At 55.4% G+C, this 21382-nt stretch overlaps 1 protein-coding gene across 1 annotated transcript in view; it reads right to left on the bottom strand.

Annotated features, from left to right (window-relative positions):
* The window catches only part of ASPH (aspartate beta-hydroxylase), a 29417-nt gene extending 8766 nt beyond the window's left edge, over positions 1-20651 (bottom strand). The window contains exons 1-7 of the mRNA XM_078862761.1: positions 20451-20651; positions 13558-13587; positions 12295-12492; positions 8522-8674; positions 6214-6305; positions 5916-6002; positions 5286-5436 (exon numbers count right to left, since the gene is read on the bottom strand). Of these exons, the coding sequence (XP_078718887.1) occupies positions 5286-5436; positions 5916-6002; positions 6214-6305; positions 8522-8674; positions 12295-12492; positions 13558-13587; positions 20451-20520 (781 nt within the window). The 5' untranslated portion in view covers positions 20521-20651. The remainder of the gene's footprint in view (positions 1-5285; positions 5437-5915; positions 6003-6213; positions 6306-8521; positions 8675-12294; positions 12493-13557; positions 13588-20450) is intronic.
* Between the last annotated feature and the right edge of the window lie 731 nt (positions 20652-21382).

Genomic DNA, 21382 nt, shown 5'->3' on the forward strand with positions numbered 1-21382 from the left:
ACCTAGCGGAGGCCCAGCCTCTGGCCCAGTTGAAATGTTCGTCGCCGGTGTTGGCTGCGAGTGAGAATCGAAGCTCCTTTCCCGTGGGTGTCGAGGACGAGCCGTGATCCACTGGAGCACTGCACTTCTAAATCTCGATTCATAACTGCTTTGTGTTCAGTTTGTTGTCCTTCCCCCGCACCTCCGATGAGCACGGTTGGCTACGTAGGGTGCAAAAGAAGTTCAACATTCATACATACATAAGAGAAGGTGATACAGAAAAAGGTGTGGACTAATCTCCATCTGTTCCATCTGTACGGGGACAGACCGTTGCTCCCCCCCACCCACCCGCCTCGCTCCGCTGACGATCACAAAGACAACCTGCCGTTTCCATTCCGAAATAAAACTTATTTTAGCTGCAATGCAGAACAGAAACATGACTCATCGGCAGTGGAGCCATGCGACTTCATGGCAAGTGAGCGATCACAATTCCACCATGCAAATCGGACGAACTAAGCAAACATCAATCATTGTCACGGGGTGGGGGGCGGGCGGGGGGCTGACATTTGGCAAAACGAATGCCTACCGGACGAGAGCCCAAACCTTGAAAGAGCAGAGGCGAAATAACACCGAGGGCATGTGGGGGTGTGGTTGGCTCGCAACAAAATGTAATAAACTAAGTAAGAATTTCACTGCTGCTGGTAGTGCCGGTTACTTAAAATAATAAATATATAATAGGGGTTTTGCCCTTTTTGCTGGCAACAAAACAGAAAACCTTTTTACAAGGATTCATGTCTGCATTAACCACAATACTTGCAGTCAAAATGCCAAAAATGTATCACACACTATGATAATATAGTGGCATTGTCCTTGAAACTGATTGGTCCACACCAAGGGACGGCTTTCTTTTGAGCCTCGACCCAATTGGTGCTCGACCAGAGACAATGCACTATCAAAGTAACGAGGGTGTGGGGTGAGCATCTACATCATTAGACCTCCAGACAAAAGGGGAAAACCCTATTATTATATTTTGGTACTGGCAAAGGAGGTCGAATGATGCCGTTTACTTGTCGAGGGGGAAAAAGAGTCTCAAGACTCGTTGTCAAGAGGGCGCTGCTTTGCACCGCAGTGACCGACCGCGGGCAACAGAAATCATCGCGGGCATTTTTCAACGCGCCGGGCCCAACATTTGGGCTATGGGGGCAATCGTTTTGTTATTTTATCCTGTTTAAACGGTTGTTGCGCGAATGGCAAACCACGCAAGTACGAGTCGTTCTATCTGCGATGCGATGACGTCTTGGCGTGTCATTGGCCCATATTTCTGGACTGGGTCCAAAAAGACAAATGGGGGGGGGGGGCAGGTTGAGGAAGACTCTTTGGGGGCTGCCGAATATGTGTGGGGACTCAATGCCAGCTGAGAGCGTAAATAAGCAATCAAGCGTACACAGAGGTGATCAAAATATTTTCATAAAAAATATTTTGACTTTTTCACTCTGATCACATTTGCAATTTCCCCACGGCAGACCGGCCCCCACGGCTACTCGGAGTGGACTGGCCCACCGGGAACTTGCCCCATGGACTGCTGCCCCTATGGGTCAGTCCAGGTCCCGCTACACTGGGATGTCTGGCCAATTTTAGCGTCTCGTTTGCTAACTCTCCCTGCCCCCCCCTCTCTCTTTCTCTCCCTCTGTCTCTCCCCCTTTCGTCTCTCCCCCGCTTTAAGCGAGAGTTCAATTTGTACGTCGAGCAGCGTAGGGCCTCCCGCTGCAGTAATCAGAGAATGTATTTTATTCCGGAGGAATCTGATGAGCTATGAAGCTCTTTTTCACAGATGTCCGGTAATCTTCTCCAGCAGAATTTGTTTACGCAGCTAAGGCGCTCGACTGGTTTTGACTTCTCCGAGACTCATCAGCAGGGTGAGGCGACGCCATCGTCGCAACGGAGGGAGCTCCATCTTCATCAGCATAATCATCGTCTATCCACTGCTGGATGAAGGCCTCTCTCCCCCAAGCCATCGCACCCCCTCCCCCCGCGAGATCCCGATTCCATCGCCCCATCTCCGTGGAGAACAACCCTCCCTGGGCTTTCTACTCCGACGACGCTTAGTCCGTCCATCCCCCCCACCTGGCTTGCCCCCTCCCCCTCTTTAGCCCCCACTCCCCCCATTGCCCAACCCCCACCACCGCCCCCCTCCACCCCACGTCCGAAAAACAGAGGCGGCAGGAGCTGAATTGCACGACTCGTCAAAATAACAAAAGAGAGACGCTCCGAGAGTAAATGTTCGCAAAAAAAAAAATAAAGTCCCCGACGACAATAACAAGTTGAGCAATCGGTCCGTGGCGGTGACGACGTCGGTGACCGACCGCCCTGTCCACTTGAAAATGTCAGCGTGCCCCTCGAGAAAGATCGGGCGTGGGGTGAGCGCACGCCCCTGGGTACAATACTGCAGCAGCAGCAGCCGCAGCCGGGCCCAGCAATTATGTACCAGCGGGCGGTGGGTACGAAACTCCCTCCACTCATTGGGCGTCGAGGAGGAGAAGGAGGATAAGGAGCGGTATTCCCTGGCTCGCCAGGTGAAGGCGCTACAGCAAAGTAAGAAAGTTTGTTAACGAGCACTCGTATGAGTCCAGTCCATCACGAATACGTGCTGGTCGCACACTGAAGTTGGCTCTCCGGAACAACAACACCGTGTTGAGTCCGTTGCAGAACTCACTCCGACTCGGGGACGCGTCCCGAGCACGAGCTGCGCTGGTCGTACCGCGCGAGGTTTACACGGCGGGGGGCGCAGCAGGTCGCCGTGGATCTGAGTTGGACTAGTCTCCAGCTTCTCAGTTCTTTCGGTAAAGTCACGTAGAATGGAAATAATAAAATAATAAAATAAAACATAATAAAATCATTCTCACGACGTTTTGGCCACAACGCAAGCAGCCGTCCTCAGGTGAAGACCAGGTCTGTCGGGGAGACAGCGTCATTCATTCAGACGCTGTCTCATTCATTCAGACGCTGTCTCCCCGACAAACCTGGTCTTCACCTGAGGACGGCTGCTTGCGTTGTGGCCGAAACGTCGTGAGAATTATTTTATTATGTTTTATTTTATTATTTTATTATTTCCATTCTACGTGACTTTACCGAAAGAACCAAGAAGATGAATCCCTGCAGTCACGAAAGCTCTAAATCGAAATTTAGTCTCCAGCTGTTCCATCTGTACCGGGATAGAGCGTTGCCCTCCCCCGCTAAGCTCACGCGCCGTGGGTTTTCTCGGGGCGCTCCGGGTTTTCCGCTCCCGTGCGCATGACCGCTCGCTCCATCGGCTGAAAGCATCTTCGTGTTACCAAAGTAAACAAGTCCCATGCGGGACCCTCCTCAAGAGGACGCCTTGAGACTCGCTCGGCGCGTTGCCGCTGTCACGCCACCCTGGCGGAATCCGCTTACGATTCGCGTTCTCTCAAGCGACTAGGTGACATTTCGCACGGCGGCTGTTGGGCAACATTACTTTGTGCTCGTGCGTGTGTGTACATACGTGTGTGTGTACATACTTGTGTGTGTGTGTACATACTTGTGTGTGTGTCAATGTGTCGACTCGGCCTCAAGTGACTACCTGGTGCGGTGTGTAAACATCACCACTGGGGAGACAAAGGCGGCCAGGCGTGGGGTTTATCCACCCCCTCGTGTACCGTTCCAGCCTTCATAAGTGCTCACTAACAGCACTTGCCCCAACAGTCTGTAAGGCTATATGGGGGATTGTGTCTTTGTTTTGTGCGTGGGGAGCTGCAGTGCAGCGGTCGGCGTGCTGCGCTACGAACCACGCAGCCCGAGTTCGATTCCTGCTCACGGCCACCATCAATGACCATTATCTGCACCGGTCCTGGGCCTCGCCTAGGTCGACTGGGCCTCAAATTAGTACGCTGCACCTCGGTGCCTCCTGCAAACATCGTCATCAGCACCGGAGAGACAAAGACGGCCGGGCGTGGCGCTCACTGCGCCACCTCGCCCCTCATTAGGTACGCCGTGCCGGCCTTCACAAGCGCTCGCTCACAGCGCTTGCCCCAACAGCCTGCGTGGGCTACACTGCGGGTGCGGTGCCGTGGGGGTGGTGGGGGTGGGGGGGGAGACCTTTGCCTTCGTGCCGCGCCCAAATCAGGCGATTCCTGAGTGGCAATTCAGTTGACATCACTCGAGAAACAGCGGCCACGTGGCGCAAAGGGCACAGACGAGGGCCGCGGGAAAGTGGACAAATTGGGCTGCGGTGGCCACAGACGTTGTGGGTGCTGGCGGTGGCAATGGGAGTGGCACCGTCCACCAGAACGAGCGTCGCCCCTCCCCTTCGCCCACTACACAGGACGGCACGTGGGTTCGATCCCAGACCCTGGCGATGCCTGTTTGTGTATTTGGGGTCTGCGTGTCTCTCTCTCACTCTCTCTCCCCGTGGTCGCGTGGTTTTTCTCTCCACGTTTAGAATCAACGTCACGTGTCGAGGGCTTATTTTCCACACGATCATGATAAGCCACTTCTCGTTGGGCTATCATTTGTGGCCAGGTAACTTCCAAAAAATCAGCTATATAGCCCAGTGGACCTCATCTGGTAAAATAAAATAAAAAATGTTTAGTTAAATAGTTTGGTATATTTGGAGTCCGCGTGTTCTCTTTCTCTCCCCTTGGCGGTCGCAGCGTGGATTTTTCTCTGGGTTCCTCCACCGGTTTTGCCCCCAACCCCCCCTCCTACACATTTAGAGACAACGCGCATTTAGATGATCTGGCTGCTACTAATAATGCCCACATGTGATGACGATGACGATACAAGGCCCCTCGATGATGACCTACCATCACGTATGCCTCTGAAAAAGAGCTCTTAGCTCAGTGGGCTTTTCTTGGTAAAAAAAAGAAAATCACAATAAAGGTTTTTGGGCCAGATCGCGTAAATGTGTCCATAGCCCATCTCCGCCCGACACAGCCAAGTAGTTTGTCACGTGAACAAAGCGGGCCAAGTAGCTACTGATTAAGCGCGGACCGCTTGTGGGTTGGAGAGTAAACACCCAGACAAGTTGAGTTCACGACGATTATTGCGGCGTTTACCACGACCAGTGTCGCCGGAGTTGTGGAGGTGGGTTACCGACACATCTGCATCTACATCGATCTGACCTTTACATGAACAACAGCGGTGGCCCAAGCCCACGCGTTCACTTTGTGTTTACATTTTTTTGAGAGCGACGCAGCCGCCCAGCACGCCGTCGCAGAGCCCCGCGGGTTCCGATGCAGCGGCCGCCCCGGTAAACTAATCCGCTCGCCCCCCACTCGCCCCCCACTCACCCAGGAACTGCAGCCGGTTCGCCTGCCGTTTCAGCGCCAGCTGCACCAGTTCCGCCGGGGCATCGGGGAGGTCGGCCACCTCCGCGTACGTCGCGATGGCGCGCGCCAGCTGCTCGTTGCTGCGCTGCTTCTCGGCCAGGTCGTCCTCCGCCTGTCCCACGCGGTGGGGAGGGGGGGGGGGTGACGGTGGGGGGATGGCGGCGAACATGACGGTATAAGATTCAGCCTTGCCACCAGAGGTCGCAACCGGGTACCCGATACCCGTAACCTATCCGATACCTGGCTACCCGTACCCGGCCGGGTACCGGTACGGGTACCCGTTTGCGACCCTGGTGCGGCCGGGTACGGGTAAGGAATCAAAACCCGTTTGCGACCTCTGCTTGCCACCCCGCGCAGAGCTCCTGGTACCAGCCGGTCCCCGCCATGCACGGCTGGCACCAATCCAAATACTAATACCCCCGCCACTCAGGAACGGTGACGTCTACTGGCGCCCAGCCTGGTGGAACACGGCCAATCTGCCACCCGGCCACAGTGCACCCCCCGCGGGCCTTGCGATGAAGACCACCGCCATGGAGCCTGTCTCTCGGCCTGGTGGCGAGGGTGAGGAGGTGACCGTCAGGGTGGCCTCACCTGGGCCTTCCCGTAGCGAGCGCGCGGACTGCTGGGGAAGGTCTGCACGAGCTCTGTGAAGGCCTGGAGTGCCTCCTGCATGGAGCCCTGGGGAAGGCGGGGGGGGTGGGCCGGGCCAGAGGGGTTGGGTGCACAGTGAGAGGAGAGTTAGACTTGCTTAGTATTTCTTCCGACGCGTCCCATCGGCCCCCACGGCCTTCCTTCTGGGAGCGCGCAATGTCAGCAGGAGCGGGCTCAGCACGAGCAAACTCTGGGACCGGTTGTCGACATTCAGTGCCTCGTCAGCGGAGCGGGTCACCTTTTTCCGGAGCTTCTCCGCGGCGTCCAGCTCCTCCTTGATCGCGCGGTCGAACTTGTTGAGGAGTTTCGGCTTTTTAGGCTTCGTTGGGGCTGGGGAGATGCACGGAAACAAAAAGTAAAAACGAACGCATCAATCGCGTCAGCGTTTACTCCTTGCTCCGAGCAAACAAATGCGAGTGCCAACACGTTTCCCGAACGGGTCAAACAAGTCCTGGTCACTTTTCCCTAAACGGTAAGTAATGGCAGCTAAAGGTGCAGCCCTGCAATTGCTCAAGCTCTGCGGTTCTCTATATATGAAGGTGTTATCATCCAATTAATGAGTGTTTAGACACGGGAGTAAATCTGTGGGTCTCTGCGTGACTCTGCGGGTCTCTGTGTGAGTCTGTGGGTCTCTGTGTGAGTCTATGGGTCTCTGTGTGAGTCTGTGGGTCTCTGTGTGAGTCTGTGGGTCTCTGTGTGAGTCTGTGGGTCTCTGTGTGAGTCTGTGGGTCTCTGTGTGAGTCTGTGGGTCTCTGTGTGAGTCTCTGTGGGTCTCTGTGCGAGTCTATGGGTCTCTTTGTGAGTCTGTGGGTCTCTGTGTGACTCTGTGGGTCTCTGTGTGTCTCTGTGGGTCTCTGTGGATCTCTGCGTGACTCTGCGGGTCTGTACGTGACGCTGTGGGTCTCTACGTGACGCTGTGGATCTCTGCGTGACTCTGCGGGTCTCTATGTGACGCTGTGGGTCTCTACGTGACGCTGTGGGTCTCTGCGTGACTCTGCGGGTCTCTACGTGACGCTGTGGGTCTCTGCGTGACGCTGTGGGTCTCTGCGTGACTCTGTGGGTCTCTGTGGGTCTCTACGTGACGCTGTGGGTCTCTGCGTGACTCTGTGGGTCTCTGCGTGACGCTGTGGGTCTCTGCGTGACTCTGTGGGTCTCTGCGTGACTCTGTGGGTCTCTGTGGGTCTGTACGTGACGCATCAGCAGAGTCGTTGTTCCAAGGCGGCCTGGGCAAACACGCGGAGCGACTAGTGACGTCACGGCAAGTGGTGGCGGAGACGGGGGGGGGGAGAGAGAGAGCCAGGATAATCGCCCCTTGCGCTGGGCGATGTCGTTGCTGCTGCTGCTGCTGCGTCTCTCTCTCTCTCTCTGTGGTCAAGGGAGGAATTCACGTTCATCCGTTGCCAGGGGGCAGAACCGCGTGGAAGCATCATCGGAATTTGTCGTTAATAAAAAGGTGGCCCCTTTCATCAAAGGACACGTGGCTCGGACGGATAGGGTGATGAAAGAGAGATGGGTGGGGTGGAGACAGGGGAGGAGAGAGACAGGGGAGGAGAGAGAAAGGGGAGGAGAGAGATAGGGGGTGTAAGAGAGAGACCCATAGACTCACATAGAGACCCTTAAACTCGTATAGAGATGCACACTCAGAGACATATTGACTCACATGGAGACCCTTAAACTCGTATAGAGATGCACAGACTCACAGAGACCCACAGACTCAAACAGAGACCCATAGACTCACATAGAGACCCTTAAACTCGCATAGCGATGTACACATGGAGGCCCACAGACTTACACAGAGACGTATTGACTCACATAGAGACCCAAATACTTACATAGAGACCCACAGACTCACATAGAGACCCAAAGACTCACATAGAGACCCAAAGACTCACATAGAGACCCAAAGACTCACAGAGACCTATGACTGACCACCTCTATAAAATAAAAGCATCCACCGTTTCTGTCGAAGCGTCCTGAAATGCGGTTACACTTGGACATCGCCAAATAAATAAATCCAACCTCCCTGGTACAACGCTTCCCTGTACTTACCCAGCAAAGAACTCGCCGAGTCCCAATAGGCCCCTTGCTCAGGAGGCCCCCTGCTACACTGGCGATGTTTTTTTTGGGCCATGAGAGTTTGATTTCGCGCGGCAGGAGACCGGAGAAAAACCGAGCAACGCGCACCACCAGGGGGAGACACTCGCCAGGAGCAGACACCCAAAGCAGCACAAACACACGCGCGCGCACACTCTGGGATGCGTTGCTGTGCTGCCACCTCCTGGCCAGAGAGGGACAGGAGAGGGAGGAGGGAGGGAGGGAGGGCGGGAAAGGGAGAGAGGGGGAGAGAGGGAGAGGGAGGGAGGGCGGGAGAGGGAGGGCGGGAGAGGGAGGGCCGCGAGGGCCAACGGGCGGAGAAGAGAGGACGCAAAGCAGAAGCGAGGAACAAATGAAGAAAAATCATGCTTACGCATGGATTCCGATACAAGGAGACACAGGGAGACACAGGGAGAGTCGTGGGGGTGGCGAGGGTGGGGGTCGGTACTCACCGGGCTGCGCTTTGGGGGCCGAGTCCTGGGGGGTCGACGTGGCGGGCGGCTCGTGCGGTGGCTGGGGGTCGCCGGGGTCCAAGGTCACGGGGGGGGCTGGGGGGCCCGCTTTGCGGGGTGAGGGGTCCACATTCTCACCACCCCCATGGAGCCCTGGGGGTCGGAGACAAAGACAAAGATCCCCCGTGAGGCCTTAACAGACTGTTGCGGCAAGTGCTGTGAGCGAGCGTCTATGAAGGCCGGCACGGCACATGAAGGGGTGGGTGGCCAGCACCGCGCCCGGCTGCCTTTGTCTCCCCAGTGGCGATGATCTTTTACTCACCGCACCACGCGGGCGCGAATCGAACCACGGTTGCCGGGTTTGTCGCGCGGGGCAAAAACAACCGCAACTGCCGCCATTCGCAGCAGTTGCGGTGATGTCACCAGAGTGCCTGTGCCAGGCTAGGTGCGCCGTGAGGCCACGTGAGGAGTGGAAGGCTTGCTGCTGGCAGGTCACGGAACAAACCCAAATGCCACGGGTCGACCGACTGAGATGACCGAGATGACGACTGGCAGATGCACCACCCGTGCTCAACAATGCGCCACGTCGCTGCGTTTTATCCGCCCGGCCCTCCGCTCGTTGTTGTGAGCACCGCGGTGCAGAGGTCACAAACGGGTTTTGATTCCTTACCCGTACCCGTACCCGGCCGCACCAGGGTCGCAAACGGGTACCCGTACCCTACCCGTACCCGACCGGGTATGGGTAGGGTACGGGTATCGGGTACCTGATTGCGACCTCTGGGATGAAGCCATGTTGCAGGCGCGGGTGGGTTGATTCCAGGAACTTGAATTGTGAGAAGAGACAAGACGTTGGGAAATGAGTGACAAACGGTGACTCACCAGTGACTCACGGTCTACCCGTACCCGTACCCGGCCGCACCAGGGTCGCAAACGGATACCCGTACCCGGCCGGGTACGGGTAGCCGGGTATCGGGTAGGGTACGGGTATCGGGTACCCGGTTGCGACCTCTGCCGCGGTGGCCGCACCCTCACGCCGGGAGTGAAGGAGACGGAGGCTCAGCTTCGACAGCTCGCCGCGCGCGGAACGCGAGCGTCACAGTGGCGGGTCAACGTCCGCGGTTGCGAAATATTCCGTCAATGAACTCGCAGGACAATGGGTTGGAATCTAAAGATATGTTGTTCGGTTTGCACGAGAGAGAGAGAGCGGGCGACTGGTGGAGAGAGGAAGTGAAACAAAAGCAGCGATAGCGATCGCTGGGTCCTTCATCGGCAGTCGAGATGCGGCGAGTCGAATTCCACAGGGCGTCCGTTTTCGCAAAGTGGTTATTCGTTTATTTGACCGCCGCCAGACGGACGGACGGATGATGCCACCCCCACCCCCCCCCCCCCGAGTTAATCAATCAATCAATCCGGGTTACGCATCGCAGCAACCGCCGCCCCTGAGTAGGAAACACGTGGCAGAGCTCCCTCCTGAAAAGCAGGTACGAAGCTCTTGGATGAGGCCTTCCACTGGTTAAAGAAGCAGGATAAACATATTCATAACCCTCCACCGCCCGACACGTCCAGATAGTAAGGTTTGTCACGTGATCAAAATCAGGCAGTTATAATTACCGGCGAAACGTCGCACTCGAATTGTAAATGTTGTAGCGGGTTTACTCTCCAACACACCGGTGTGCTGAACTCGTAACTAATTGGCATGTTTTGTTTTTCGTGACAAACTTTACTATAAGAGGTTTTTTTGGGGGGTTAGATCACCTAAGTATATAAATGTGTCGTTAAACCCACCACCACCCGACACGGCCAACTAGTAAGGGGTTTGTCACGTGAACAGAACGTGGCCAATTCGTCACTAGTACAGCAACACCGGTGTGTTGGAGAGCCAAGCCACAACGTTCACAATCTGAGTGTCGTGTGGTGGCGAGTTTAACGACGCATTTATATTTCCGTGATCTAACCGAATAAAAGCTCTATCATGGAAAATATTGGTCGCGAGAACCTACGTTTTAATCGTGATAAATACGAACACATGTATAACTAGTGTTCGTGCCACGTGTTTTGGTTGTTGATTCACAAGCGCGGTTGGGGAGGGGGAGTGAGAGAGGGCAATGATCTCCACGGCTCAGGGAGATGTGGAGAGGGGGTCAAGAGTCGTTGACCCCGAGGCCACTTGACAAGAGGGCCCTCCCAGAAGTGGCCAGCGTGGCTCAGGCGGGGGTCACAGATGTCGAGATCCTGGGGGTCATGTCCGGGTCCGAGCCACCAGCGCTTGACCCGCGAAGTCACCAACGGCTTAGACACCCGGGAGATTCCCTCAATGTTCAGTTGGAGGATCCTTTCCCCAGGGCCTATCTGGCACATCGTCGTTTGGCCTTGAGCAGGGCGATTGCCATGGCTCGGTGCTGTTGCTCTGGAGACCAGGAGATCGACGGTCGATGTTCGCTCGCCGCGTTGATGGCGTTCGTCGCGAGCTCTCACTCGGCAGAGTGTGGCCGCGTCAAGGCCGCTCTTCCACTCCGGGGCGGAGACGGTGACGCAGGGCGACAAGACGGCGTGGCGCAACCGTGCGGGCGGCCGTGCTGGTCCAGGTGACGTGCCGACCACCCGGCTTCCCCAAGACAATGAACGCACGCGCCCACGGACACACCCACGCCCACGCCCGCATGCAGGCCGACTGTAACGACCGCTGGCCCGTGACGCCGCGCGTCACTGCGTCGGTCCAAGCGGGGTGCGTGGGAAGGGGGTGGAAGGGGGGCTACACTCCCGCATCTGCGATGCTGGTCGTAAAAATATCCGAACGCGGGTGACAAAAAGAGTTTGTTTTGCGTTCGGCTAGTCGGTGGAGCGCGACGCGCGCAAGGGCGTGGGAAGGGGCTGCGTGTGTGCGTGTGAGCGTGTGTGCGTGTGTGCGTGTGTGCGTGTCAGTCAACCAATGGCACCTGGGCCCGTCCCGTGGTCTCCTGCCAGCGGGCGTTCGACACTTCACGTGGCCGTAAAGTGCACATAGCCTGGCACAGGCGCCGTGGTGACATCACCCCACTTTGTGGAAAGCGGTAGCGTAGCGGTTAGAGAGCTGCCGTACGAACCCTGCAACCAGAGTTTGATTCCTGCTCACGGCCTACACCGGTGACAATTTGTTTTAATCGGCCCCGGGCCTCCCCTGGGTCAGATGACCACCTGGCGTGGTTTAAAAAAATCGCCACTAGGGAAACAAAGGCAGCCGGGCGTGGTGATGGCCATCCATCCCCTTGTGTGCCGTGCCGGCCTTCATAGGTGCTACTCGATCAAGGCACCTGCACCAAAATTCTCGAAGCGAAATGGGGGATCTTTGTCCTGTGCGCGCGTGTGCGTACGTGGCTGCCACGCCACCATCGTGCCACCACCCGCCCCCCTCGCGATCAGCGGACACCGGTTCCGTCCGCGCTCCGAGGACAAAGGGGTCCGTGGTGCGCTGGAGGGTGGCCGATGGGCGAGGTCCGTCACAGAGAATTGCAGTCAAAGGAGGGGAGGCCGTGTGGAGGTCAGGCCGCCATTCGTTCACTCGGCTTGTTCCATTCTCTCCGGAGAGCCACGCCAGGAGGGTCCTGCTGCTGCTGGATCGAGGCTTTACTCGTCACGGGGCTTTCAGCAGATTTAACGATGTACGGTTGTTTTTATTGTTATTATACCGACGTGGGAGGAAACCGGAGCACCGGGGCAAAACCCCCGTCTTGTGCAAGGGGGCAACACTCGATCCCCCCCCCGCCCCCGCCAGCCCAGCCCCCCACAAGGCCTACCGGAGAGCGTGCCGGAATCCGCCCACCCCAGCACGATAATCGCGACGGCGAGGACGGCAGCGAGCACGGCTGCGACGGTGACGACGGCGGTGAGGGTGAGCCATCGTCGCCCGACCCCCGCCCCCTCCTCGTTGTCAGCTCGCCGCGAGGCCGTGGGGAGCCCCGACGAGGTGGAGGAGGTGCCCGGCTGGCTCCCATCTAGTGGGGACGCGGAGAGAACGAGAGACGGCGTTAAAGTCCCGCGGGAAAAATAGGCGCGTGTAAGTGAAGTATGATGGGTTAAATCTCGCTCACTCGCTTATACACCCACCCACACACCCACACACCCACACACCCACACACCCACACACCCACTCACTCACCCACCCACACACCCACCCACACACCCACACACCCACACACCCACTCACTCACCCACCCACACACCCACCCACACACCCACACACCCACACACCCACCCACACACCCACACACCCACTCACTCACCCACACACCCACCCACTCGCTCACTCACTCGCTTATCCACCCACCCACACACCCACCCACACACCCACACACCCACACACCCACTCACTCACCCACACACCCACTCGCTCACTCACTCGCTTATCCACCCACCCACACACCCACTCACCCACCCACCCACTCGCTCACTCACTCGCTTATCCACCCAACTAACACACCCATACACCCACACACCCACTCGCTCAATCGCTTACCCACCCACTCGCTCACTCACTCGCTTACCTACCCAACTAACACACCCACTCGCTCACTCACTCGCTTACCTACCCAACTAACACACCCACTCGCTCACTCACTCGCTTACCCACCCACGCACTCGCTCACTAACTTATCCACCCACCTACCCATACACCCACTCGCTCACTCACTTACCCACGCATACACACATCAACTGGCTCACTCACTCACCCACCCACCCACCCCCACTCGTCCACTCATTCACTTACCCACTCGCTCACTCACTTACCCACCCACCCATACACCCACTCGTCACTCACTCCCTTACACACCCACCCACACCCACTCACTCACCTACTCACGCACACTCCCAATCACCCACCGACTCAATCACCCACTCACCGACCCAGACAGGTACAGAAAAAGCGTTTACAGAGCGCACACACGCGCACGGATCGTCTTCCTGGCTCTTATTAATATTCGAGTGCGGCAGAGGACGTGTGAGCGGTGGCGTGGTGAACACGGGCAGAGAGAGCGAGGGAGCGGGAGTCACACGCGTACTTTGCTTCCGTTGGAGCTGCTTCGGGGTGCCTGAAGGGAGACACCGAGGGGAGGGCGAGAGAGAACGTTGCAATGAGCGCACGCGACAAAACAAGCAATCGCAGTCACGAAACAATGGCGATGTTGCGACGTTGGTGGTGGTGGCTGGTGGCAGCCGGTGGTGGGTGGTGGTGGTTGGTGTGTGGTGTGTGGGTATTGGTGGGTGGGTGGTGGTAGTGGGTGGTGCTGGGGCGTGGTAGTTGGTGGTTATCGGTAGTGGTGTATGGGTAGTGGTGGTAGTGGTGGTAGTGGTGTGTGGATAGTGGTGGTAGTGGTGGTAGTGGTGGTAGTGGTGTGTGGATAGTGGTGGTAGTGGTGGTAGTGGTGGTAGTGTTGTGTGGATAGTGGTGGTAGTGGTGGTAGTGGTGTGTGGATAGTGGTGGTAGTGGTGGTAGTGGTGGTAGTGGTGGTAGTGGTAGTGGTGGGTGGTGGTTAGTGGTGTGTGGGTAGTGGTGGTAGTGGTGTGTGGGTAGTGGTGGTAGTGGTGGTAGTGGTAGTGGTGGGTGGTGGTTAGTGGTGTGTGGGTGGTGGTAGTGGTGGTAGTGGTAGTGGTGGGTGGTGGTTAGTGGTGTGTGGGTAGTGGTGGTAGTGGTGGTAGTGGTGTGTGGATAGTGGTGGTAGTGGTGGTAGTGGTAGTGGTGGGTGGTGGTTAGTGGTGTGTGGGTAGTGGTGGTAGTGGTGTGTGGGTAGTGGTGGTAGTGGTGGTAGTGGTAGTGGTGGGTGGTGGTTAGTGGTGTGTGGGTGGTGGTAGTGGTGGTAGTGGTAGTGGTGGGTGGTGGTTAGTGGTGTGTGGGTAGTGGTGGTAGTGGTGGTAGTGGTGTGTGGATAGTGGTGGTAGTGGTGGTAGTGGTAGTGGTGGGTGGTGGTTAGTGGTGTGTGGGTAGTGGTGGTAGTGGTGTGTGGATAGTGGTGGTAGTGGTGGTAGTGGTAGTGGTGGGTGGTGGTTAGTGGTGTGTGGGTAGTGGTGGTAGTGGTGGTAGTGGTGTGTGGATAGTGGTGGTAGTGGTGGTAGTGGTAGTGGTGGGTGGTGGTTAGTGGTGTGTGGGTAGTGGTGGTAGTGGTGTGTGGATAGTGGTGGTAGTGGTGGTAGTGGTAGTGGTGGGTGGTGGTTAGTGGTGTGTGGGTGGTGGTAGTGGTGTGTGGGTAGTGGTGGTAGTGGTGGTAGTGGTGGTAGTGGTGGTAGTGTTGTGTGGGTAGTGGTGGTGGTGGTGGTGATGGTGGTGGTAGTGTTGTGTGGGTAGTGGTGAGTGGTGGTAGTGGTGTGTGGATAGTGGTGGTAGTGGTAGTGGTGGGTGGGTGGTGGTTAGTGGTGTGTGGGTGGTGGTAGTGGGTGTTGGTAGTGGTGGGTGGGTGGTGGTAGTGGTGTGTGGGTGGTGGTAGTGGGTGATGGTAGTGGTAGTGGTGGTAGTGGTGGGTGGGTGGTGGTAGTGGTAGTGGTGGTAGTGGTGGTAGTGGTAGTGTAGTAGTGGTGGTGGTGGCGGTGGTGGTAGTGTAGTAGTGGTGGTGGTGGTAGTGGTGGTGTTTGGGGGGGGGAGCGCTAGTGTAGTAGCGGTTAGCGCTACGAACCCGGCAGTGACCCGGGTTCGATTCCCGCTCAACGGTCAACACCAAGTGACGATTATTGGAACCCATCCTGCGCCTCCCCTAGGTCGACTCAGCCTCAATAGAGTACCTGGTGCGATGTGTAAAAACATTTGCAACGAGGGAGACAAAGGCGGCCGTGCGTGGTCGCTGGCCACCCACCCCTCGTGTGCCGTGCCGGCCTTCATAGGTGCTCGCTAACAGCACTTGCCCCACCAGTCTGTGAAAGCTACCCGGGGGATCTTTGTCTGTGTTGGTGGATGGTGGTGGTGGTGGGTCTAAGCAGGTTTTGCCACTGCCTCGGCACCTAAATACCGCAACCGCCACCACCACCACGATTCTCAGAACGCGCCGCAACAAAGCCCCCCCGCCACCCCGAGGCATCGAAAACGAACGTAAACATCATGCGGCTATCAAGAACAACAATCACGAATGTGTCACCAAGGTGGTGGAGCGGTGGGCGCGATGGTTAGCACGCTCGACTTGCAACTCCCAGTCAGCGGGACGCACACCAACGCCGAGTGCGTGCCTGTGGCCTTATTTGGAAAAATATTGACACTGTAATAGGTGACGTTTCGGGGAATGGCCCTTCTTCGGAGCACTTGCATAGAGAGGACGGAGAGGTGGGGCTGTATAGCTGCGAATCCCTGCGGGTTTCGATAGCCGTGTATCAGTTCCGTGTTGTTCCGACATCATCTGCGCGGTGATCCACCAACCCTAGCTGCTGCTGCCTCCACACCGCGCTGGGTCACGGGGCCAGCCGCGTGCGTAGCCACTGCAGGGCTACCTCCCCAGCGGAGGTGCTTCCGCCAGCAGTGACGTGATCAAGATGCTGCGGGGCTGCACCTTTATGCAGTCTCGTTTAAGCAAAAAACAAATTCTTTGCTCTCAATATTAAAAAGTTACATTTCAGCCGTTTTTCACCGCTGGCTTACACACCACTCCCCCCACACACTGTTGTCCGTCATGGCGCCTGTTTGACCATACTTCACCACGCCGGTCATTCATTCGTTCATTGTCGGTCGGCGAAGGAATGTGGACAGGTCCAGATATGACCGGCCACTGACATTAGTCGTCGTGTGGGCGGATTGAACTCAGGTCGCCAGGTTCACGGCATAGCGTGCTTAGTTCACCACCGCCACCACCACCACACCCTGGGTTATGTAAAAGTGTTTTTTGTTATTTCTTTTCTATTTTTAGATATTTCTGTCGATCGGGGATTGTGGTGAAAAAGATCGAGATTCGAGTTTGTTTGGTTTAAGCTGCAACTGATAATCTCAAGAGACCAGGGTGGAGAGTTTCAATTGCAAGAGTGAGTGGGTGAGAGCGTGAATAAGTGGGCGAGATGGTGGATGAGTGAATTAGTAAGATGGTGAGTGAATGAGTCAGATGGTGGGTGGGTGAGTGAATGAGTGATACCGTGGGCGAGTGACTGATTGAGTGGGTGAATGAGGGGGGTGAGTGAGATAGTGGTTGAGTGACTGAATAAGTGGATGAATGAATGAGTCAGATGGTGGGTGGGTGAATGAGGGGGATGAGTGTGATCGTGGTTGAGTGACTGAATACGTGCGTGAGTGAATTAGTCAAATGGTGGGTGAGTGACTGATTGAGTGGGTGAATGAGGGGGGTGAGTGAGATAGTGGTTGAGTGACTGAATAAGTGGATGAATGAATGAGTCAGATGGTGGGTGGGTGAATGAGGGGGATGAGTGTGATCGTGGTTGAGTGACTGAATACGTGCGTGAGTGAATTAGTCAAATGGTGGGTGAGTGACTGATTGAGTGGGTGAATGAGGGGGGTGAGTGAGATAGTGGTTGAGTGACTGAATAAGTGGATGAATGAATGAGTCAGATGGTGGGTGGGTGAATGAGGGGGATGAGTGTGATCGTGGTTGAGTGACTGAATACGTGCGTGAGTGAATTAGTCAGATGGTGGGTGAGTGAAGGATTGAGTGGGTGAATTAATCATTGAGTAAGTGAATGAGTGGGTGAGTGAGACTGCAGGGGGTAAATTGAGTGAGTTTAAGTTTCCTATGTAATTTGTCGAACAATGTGACAACTTCAAATACCAGGATAGTCTAATTTGCAAGAGCGAGTGAATGAATGAGTGGAACGAGTGAAATGGTGGGTGAGTGAATGATTGAGTGGGTGATTTAGTGTGCGAATTGGTGGGTGGGTGAGATAGTGGGTGAGTGAGTTAAGTGGGTTGGTGAGGCAAGTGGGTGGGTGAGTGAATTCGTGTGTTTAGGTGAGTTAATTCGTGGGTGAATGAGTGGGTGAGCGAATGAGTGAGGTGGTGGGGAGTTATTTATTGAGTGACTAAATGAGTGGGTGAGTGAGATAGTGAGTGAGTGACTAAATGAGTGGGTGAGTGAGATAGTGGGTGAGTGACTGAATGAGTGTGTGAGTGAGATAGTGTGTGAGTGACTGAATGAGTGAGATAGTGGGTGAGTGACTGAATGAGTGTGTGAGTGAGATAGTGTGTGAGTGACTGAATGAGTGAGATAGTGGGTGAGTGACTGAATGAATGGGTGAGTGAGCTAGTGGGTGAGTGACTGAATGAGTGGGTGAGTGAGCTAGTGGGTGAGTGACTGAATGAGTGGGTGAGTGAGCTAGTGGGTGAGTGACTGAATGAGTGAGATAGTGGGTGAGTGACTGAATGAATGGGTGAGTGAGCTAGTGGGTGAGTGACTGAATGAGTGTGTGAGTGAGATAGTGTGTGAGTGACTGAATGAGTGAGATAGTGGGTGAGTGACTGAATGAATGGGTGAGTGAGCTAGTGGGTGAGTGACTGAATGAGTGGGTGAGTGAGATAGTGAGTGAGTGACTGAATGAGTGGGTGAGTGAGATAGTGAGTGAGTGACTGAATGAGTGGGCGAGTGAGATAGTGAGTGAGTGACTGAATGAGTGGGTGAGTGAGATAGTGAGTGAGTGACTGAATGAGTGGGTGAGTGAGATAGTGAATGAGTGACTGAATGAGTGGGTGAGTGAGATAGTGAGTGAGTGACTGGATGAGTGGGTGAGTGAGATAGTGGGTGAGTGACTGATGAGTGTGTGAGTGAGGTAGTGAGTGAGTAACTGAATGAGTGGGTGAGTGAGATAGTGAGTGAGTGACTAAATGAGTGGGTGAGTGAGATAGTGAGTGAGTGACTGAATGAGTTGGTGAGTGAGATAGTGAGTGAGTGACTGAATCAGTGGGTGAGTGAGATAGTGTGTGAATGACTGAATGAGTTGGTGAGTGAGATAATGAGTGAGTGACTGAATCAGTGGGTGAGTGAGATAGTGTGTGAATGACTGAATGAGTGGGTGAGTGAGATAGTGTGTGAGTGACTGAATGAGTGGGTGAGTGAGATAGTGAGTGGGTGAGTGAGATAGTGTTAATAAGTTACTTCAATAAGGTTTCCGCTTCGTTGCGATCGAAACGTCGTGTTATATTATTTTTTTATTTGACTACCCACGTGACTTTATCGAAATAACAAAAGAGTACATTCACGAAAGCTTCAAATCAAGATTAACAAGTCGCTACTTCAGCCCACCGGTGTGTTGGAGAGAAAATCCACGACACTGGATTCACGTTGGCAATGGTTTTACACATCACACCTCCTTTGAGGCCCAGTCGACAGCTCAGATAATCGTCACTTTGTGTTGGCCGTGGGCGGGAATCGAACTCGGGTCGCCGGGTTCATAGCGCAGCGCGCTAACCACTACACCACCGCTCCCCGCAGCGGCACATGGCAGGTACTCCTGAAGGCAGTTGTCACGTGTTTACAGTGGCACGCTGTGACACTCGCCTGGGAATGCTCCTCCATCTGGCCCGAGACAAACTCACACACCGAGACCCATAGACTCACACAGAGACCCATAGATTCACACACCAAGACCCATAGACTCACAGAGAGACCCATAGAATCACAGAGATCCATAGACTCACAGAGACCCATAGACTCACACACCAAGACCCACAGACTCACACAGAGACCCAGAGACTCACACAGATACCCACAGACTCACACAGAGACCCACAGACTCACACATAGACCCACAGACTCACACATAGACCCACAGACTCACACAGAGACCCATAGACTCACACAGACCACCCACAGACTCACACAGAGACCCACAGACTCACACAGAGACCCACAGACTCACACAGAGACCCACAGACTCACACAGAGACCCACAGACTCACGCAGAGACCTACACTCACACAGAGACCCACAGACTCACACAGAGACCCACAGAATCGCACAGATACCCACAGACTCACACAGATACCCACACTCACACAGAGACCCACAGACTCACACAGCGACCCACAGACTCACACAGAGACCCACAGAATCGCACAGATACCCACAGACTCGCACAGAGACCCACAGACTCGCACAGAGACCCGCAGACTCACACAGAGACCCGCAGACTCACACAGAGACCCACAGACTCACACAGAGACCCACAGACTCACACAGAGACCCACAGACTCACACAGCGACCCACAGACTCACACAGAGACCCACAGACTCACACAGAGACCCACAGACTCACACAGAGACCCATAGACTCACACAGCGACCCACAGACTCACACAGAGACCCACAGACTCACACAGAGACCCACAGACTCACACAGAGACCCACAGACTCACACAGAGACCCAGACTCGTGCCAGTACCCGGTACCCTGGGTCCCAGAAGCGGTACTAGCGATTGACTACTGAGTGTGAGTGAGTGACTGAGTGAGTGACTGAGTGACTGAGTGAGCGAGTGACTGAGTGAGCGAGATGTGAGTGAGGAGTGAGTGACTGAGTGAGCGTGTGACTGAGTGAGTGACTGACTACTGAGTGTGAGGAGTGAGAGAGTGACTGAGATTGCGAGTTAGTGAGTGAGAGCGAGTGACCGAGTGTGAGGATTGAGTGACCGAGTGACTTCGTGACCGAGTGAGTGACTTAGTGAGTGACTGAGTGAGTGACTGAATGAGTGACTGAGTGAGTGACCGAGTGAGTGACTGAATGAGTGACTGAGTGAGTGACCGAGTGAGTGGCCGAATGAGTGACTGAGTGAATGAGTGACTGAGTGACTGAGTGACTGACTGAGTGACTGACTGAGTGAGTGACCGAGTGAGTGACTGAATGAGTGACTGAGTGAGTGACCGAGTGAGTGACCGAATGAGTGACTGAGTGAATGAGTGACTGAGTGACTGACTGAGTGAGTGAGCGACTGAGTGACTGACTGAGTGACTGAGTGAGTGACCGAGTGAGTGACTGAGTGAGATACCTGACTGAGTCACTGCGCCTCCTCCTCCGTGACTAAGTTTGCTCTTCTTTCGCCTCCTGTCCGCGTTCATCTCCGCTCCTCTCCGCTCCCTCGCCGTGTGTGCGTGTGTGCTGTGTGTGCGTGTGTGCTGTGTGTGCGTGTGTGCTGTGTGTGCGTGTGTGCTGTGTGTGCGTGTGTGCTGTGTGTGTGCTGTGTGTGCGTGTGTGCTGTGTGTGCTGTGTGTGCGTGTGTGCTGTGTGTGTGTGTGCTGTGTGTGTGCTGTGTGTGTGCGTGTGTGTGTGCTGTGTGTGTATCCCGTGCGCGTGTGTGTGTGCTGTGCGTGTGTGCTGCGTGTGTGTGCTGCGTGTGCGTGCTGTGCGTGTGTGTGTGTGCTGCGTGTGTGTGTATCCCGTGTGTGTACCGTGTGTGTGTGTGCGTGTGTGTGTGTATCCCGTGTGCGTGTGTTCGTGAGACTTGACACGCGACCCACAGTGCACCTAGCCTGGCACAAGGCGGCTGTGCTGACGTCACCGACACTTCGTGGTGAATGGCGGTTGCTGTTGTTGACTGCCTGTTGTCTGTGGGTGTGTAAGCAGCAGAGCGTGTTAACAGCACTGTGTATCTACTGTCTGTGTAGATGCGTGTCTGTGTGTGTGTGCACGTGTCTGTGTGTGTCTGCGTGCCAATAAGTTGTGTGTGTGTCTTTGTCCTTGTACACACTCACACTCTCCTGCACGGCCAACACACACACAAACACACGACTACACGCACACGACTACACACACGACTACACACACACACGACTACAGGCGCATCAACAACCACCGTGGCCAACACCACGACTCGTGGTGTGTCGGAAGAACGGAGGCTGTCACTCGCACACCCTGCTCGTTTTTGTAATGATTAGCCCGAGGGGCGGAGGGATGGGTGGGATGGGTGGTGCGGGTGGCGGG

The sequence above is a fragment of the Lampetra fluviatilis genome, chromosome 14 (assembly GCF_964198595.1).
Source record: "Lampetra fluviatilis chromosome 14, kcLamFluv1.1, whole genome shotgun sequence".
NCBI lineage: Eukaryota > Metazoa > Chordata > Hyperoartia > Petromyzontiformes > Petromyzontidae > Lampetra > Lampetra fluviatilis.